This window comes from Myzus persicae, unplaced genomic scaffold (assembly GCF_001856785.1).
Source record: "Myzus persicae strain clone G006 unplaced genomic scaffold, MPER_G0061.0, whole genome shotgun sequence".
Taxonomy (NCBI): Eukaryota; Metazoa; Arthropoda; class Insecta; order Hemiptera; family Aphididae; genus Myzus; species Myzus persicae.
Window position 1 is genome coordinate 1 of NW_019101788.1, and position 5,321 is coordinate 5,321.

General features: G+C 28.9%; 1 protein-coding gene across 1 annotated transcript; it reads right to left on the reverse strand.

Annotated features, from left to right (window-relative positions):
• Window positions 1-1,401: 1,401 nt before the first annotated feature.
• LOC111030424 (zinc finger MYM-type protein 1-like) lies at window positions 1,402-3,954 on the reverse strand. Its single transcript, XM_022309904.1, has one exon. The coding sequence runs from the start codon at window positions 3,952-3,954 to the stop codon at window positions 1,402-1,404; it is 2,553 nt and encodes an 850-aa protein (XP_022165596.1).
• Window positions 3,955-5,321: the final 1,367 nt, after the last annotated feature.

Below are 5,321 nucleotides of genomic sequence, written 5' to 3' on the forward strand. Positions count from 1 at the left end.
AAAGAAACGTTACTAGGAACATGACTATTCTTTGAATTGATTGGTTTTTTTATATTATTCTGAACGATGTTTATAAAAAAGTTATTAAACATATTAGATGCAGTTATTGGATCAATTTTCACATTTACTTCACACTCATTATTTTTTAGTTTCACAATGTCATCTTTAAACCTTAATTTAGAACCTGTAACTTCGTTTATTAGATTCCATGTCGATTTTGGATTAGAACTTGCATTTTTAAATTTTTGTTCATAAAAATTATTTTTAGCTAGCCTTATAGTTTTTGTGAGATTATTTTTATATTTTTTATAATGTAAAGCTAACGTTAAATTATTTGGATGTTTTTTGCATTTCATTGAAAGAAATTGTTTGCGACGGGCTGAGGTTAATAATCCATTAGTCATCCATTCTTTTAAACGTATGTTCTTTGATCTCAATATTATACGAGTAGTAGATTTATCAATTGCATTTTTAATTATTTTATCAAAAACATTATAACAGTGATTGACATCATTATAGGCATATACTTCGGTCCAATTTTCATTAAATAATATTGACGTAATAGATTAATAATCAATTTTATTGAACATTTTTCGATTATTAACAAAATTAGCATTACTTGGAATTGAGACACAAACCATACAGTGATCTGTTATATCAGTGAGTATTACACCAGCATTAATTGTACTTGTAACATTATCATTACCATTAATAAAAATGTGGTCTAAACAAGAATGATTTACACCCTTTTGCAATCTAGTATAAACGTTTATAAAAGAGATAAATGCACTTTCAGATAACATATTAAGATATTTATTATTACATTCATGTATACCTATTATATTGACATTCATATCACCAGTTAATTCATTGTTAGTATTTAAACCATCTATTACTTTTCCCAGGGCCGTCGTTACGATTTGCGGGGCCTTAGGCAATATCTAAATTGTGAAATGCGAGGCCCCATAATTTATTGTAGAATAAAACCATTAATATTTCCCATCAATAACAGTAATAATAATATGAAAATCAAAAGCGTGGATAGCGTTTAAGATTTAGGGAACATATAGCCCTCCGACTTACCTACGTCTATACTCTATAAGACCAAAAATGTGTAATAATTATATCTAATATATCTGTAAAATTAAATCCTACAGATAGTAACGTAAAATTGATTAGGTATGGTAAATCAGTCAGTTAGTCAGGACATTTTATTTTATGTATCTATAGGTCATAGGTTTAAAAGTAAAAAACAAATTTATTTAACAAAAAATGTAATTGAAGTGGTAAACTTCAAATAAAACATTATAATGTACAATTCGTTTAAAAAAAAAAATACATTTTATTGCTTATACTATATAATAATTATACATTTTTTTGATCATGATTCATGATGCAAAATTAAAACATTTTTTTCCTTGATTTTTTAGCTGCAAAAGCATCAATTATTGAGTCAAAATTGAGTTCTGAAGCCATTTCATTTTCTATGGATAGCATTGCTAATCCAGATAATCTGTTTTGAGTCATTGTATTCCTCAAATATGTTTTTATAAGCTTTAGTTTTGAGAATGATCTCTCAGCACTAGCAGAAGTAACTGGAATTGTCAAAATGATTCGAAGAGCTATTGAAATATTAGGAAAACAACTACGAGCTTTTTTTGTCACTTCCAATGCTTGTAAAGCTGTCATGTTTTCTTCAACCAAATTTCGAAATAAGATTAATTCTGTATACAAATCTACCGCTTCAATATCTTTTGAGTCACCGGAAGACAAAATATTTTGTAAATCTTTACAATGTTTCATTAAATCTTCATCATTTGTTTCTTTTAAATTCTTTATATTAAATAAAAAACCGAAGTTCTCTTCATACCACCTAAATTGTATAAATCTTTCTTCCATTGAAACAATAGCCTGGTCTAGAATAACAATAAAATATTCTTGTTTAAATATTTCTTCGCCATTATTCCTATGTAAATCATTATTCCTCTCATAATCAAATATTTTTTTAGCTTTTTTATATCTTTTTTGAGCAAATACTGGTTCAACATCTAAATCTTTTGCTAATTCATTAGCTGTGATTTTCGCATTTTCAAATCCATGACAATTTGTTCTGTATTTTTTTAAAAAATCTAATAAGCTATTCAACATACCCGTCGATATTTGCAAATTTGTATTTATAGATTGTAATGATTTGCTTACCATATTTACTTGCACCAAAATATCATACCATATAACTAGACTTAAAATAAATTCATAGTCACCAATTCCATGACTAACCAAAGAATTGGCTTCGCTCTTAGTTTTAGGGTCATTTGTAACTTCTGAAACCTCTTCTAATGCTTTAATAACTCCAGGTATTTGATACCGAATAGCTTTAATGCTTTCTACTCTGCATTCCCATCGGGTTTCAGACAAGGGTTTTAATGTGAGTTCTTGGCAATGTATTTTTAAAATGCTCCAACGTTTTGTTGAAGAAGAAAACAAACAATATATTCTCTGTACTATTCCAAAAAAACTAATTGCCTTTGTGGAACTTTTGGAAATATCTCCTAGTAATAGATTTAAGTTGTGTGATGCACATGGAGTAAAAAATGCACTAGAGTTAAGTTGTTTGATTCTGGACTGTACACCTTGATATTGTCCCTTCATATTAGATCCGTTGTCATATCCTTGTCCACGGCAGTCCAGAAGGTCAATATTATATTCTTGTAATTTTGAAACAAGTAAGTTTGCTAAATGTAAACCAGTAGTTGATTCAACGCTTATGAAATCTAAAAAATATTCTTCGATTTTTGGTGCTGAAGTTTCTCTTTCTAATTCTAAATTAACTATTCGAATAATCAAAGAAAGTTGTTCTTGGTGACTTACATCCGGGGTGCAATCCATCATGATTGAGAAATATTTTGCACCTTTTATTATTTTAATTATATTTTCACGGACTTTACTCGACATTTGTTCTATCAATTCATTTTGAATTTCTGGTCCAAGGTAATGATCATGAGTTTCTTGATTATTTATTCTTCGAATGTGTTCTGCCATGACATCGTCGAATGATGCCATCATTTCGATAAGCCCGAGGAATTTTCCATTATTTTTTGTACAAACTTTATCAGATGAACCCCTAAATGCATCATTGTGTTTAGATAAAAATTGCACGGTACATATAATTCTTTTAAGTACATTGCGCCAATGGTTCTTTTCTTTTTCCAACATCGCTAAATGTTCTCTGTCAATTGTTTGTGATGACAATAATCTTGTTTTAAGTTCAAACCAATCTTTAAGTGATTGACAATGATTAATCGATTGTTCATGTATTTTAAGAGAATAACTTATATTTTTCCAATCGTTGATACCATTTAAAGATAAGCCACTAGTACAATTTTTTTTTAAAAAGAGTTTGCAGCAAAAGCAGTATACACAATCCTTTTTATTTGAATATATTAACCATTCTCTATCGACGCGTTCACCGTTAGACATAGTTCGATAGAAATGATAAGAAGTAAACTTTCTTGGTGGGTTTTCATTATTAGCAGGAAACTCTTGATGTGTATTTCTTTTTACACCTAAAGATACAATTTCTATTCGAATATTATGAGTGATTTCTGAAGGCCAACATCCAGGATCATTTAAATCATAAACATATCTATCGTTCAAAGTATTTTGTGTTTCTTGAACATCAAGAGGTGATGTAAGATTTTGAACATTTTGCAACCCAGTAATATTTTTATTTACATTAGACACTTCCTGAACTTCACAATTCACATCTGTGTTTTCTATTCCATCATTTTTACTAACCGAGTTTAATCCACCCAATAAATCTTCATTTTTTTTACTGACAAACTTTTCAAAACATCCACGTTGTTTTTGCATGAATGCTTCAACTTTTGCTTTTTTCAACCGTTTTTGATGACCTGAAGGATGTGATCTAAATTTATCACGATCACGACTAGCCATATTTACCAATAATTGAATAATTAATAAATAACTTTCTGTGTTTCTGTAAATTATAATATTATGTACCTAAGTATCAATTTGTTATCTAATTGTATCACTTAATAATAATAAAATATTAATCTTGAATTATACATTTAAGTATTGAGTTTAAAATATGGATACTAGGGCCAGATTTAGACTTCTGGATTCCCGAGGCAAATGTTTTTTTGATGCCCCTAGTAGTCAACCAATTAAAAATACCTAATTCATTTAAATATAGCAATAATATTAAAATATTTGTAATAAAGGAGCACACAACACAAAAATAGGTTTTTTTTATTTGAAAGAATGATTAATTCTAAGAATAATGTTATTCAATATGCTATGACTCTTATGAGAAATTGAAAAAAGACGTCATTGGGCCCAGTCTCCTCGTAATTAACTATCTTTACGTGTAAAAGTTTCTCGCTTTACCAACCTAAATATATTATTTTTTAAATTTAATTTACGTATAAATGTGTGGTTTTATGTGTTTAAGACGATACAAGTATCAGAATTTCAATATAACGTTTCTTAATAATAAAAATCTTAAAGGAGATATTTTTTATTTTTTATTTCGTATTTAAATCGGTATGGCGCGCCGTTTAACAAAAATATCACTTTTAAGATTTTTAATATTTAAACAAATACATTTTATATTGAAATTCTGATATGTACCTACATTTGTAAAATACGCAGCCGGGCCTAATAACGTCACGTGGCTAATCTACATATCTTAATTTATCATAAAGTAATAATTTATTTTACATCGGATTTTCACCAAATCATTCCATACAGTGATAGCTACAATAATTTAACATTTAAAATAATTTAAAGACATTTTTTTTTTGTGTTTCGTGCTTCCTTAAGAATAATCGTAGAACTGTAGAAGTGCATGTTACGGGTTACGCAGAAAAAGGAATAATCGGTACTCTTATTATAGTAGTGAAAATGTTAAAACGCTAGCCCCATGCGATCCGAGGTGGCCACCCTTGTGATATCTAATATGACTGATTCTTTAATAGTTGAGACATTTAAATAGAATATTTATAAGAAAAACACGGGAGACGGGACAAAAGGTGATTCATTGAACATTAATTAAACATTCCTATTTTTCATTTTTTCCTCAATACATAAGGTACTTTAGTACTTATATTAAGGTCCCCACACACTGCCGCGGTGGCGATGGCGGTAAAATGAGTCCGGACACAATTCACCGCCACCGCTGCAGTGTGTGGGGACCTTCATGATAAAATTAATTTTTTTAATAACTTACTACACGTTGCTTAACTACTTATATTAATTAACGTCGTCGGTTGTATAAATAATAATATTACTTACATTATGAG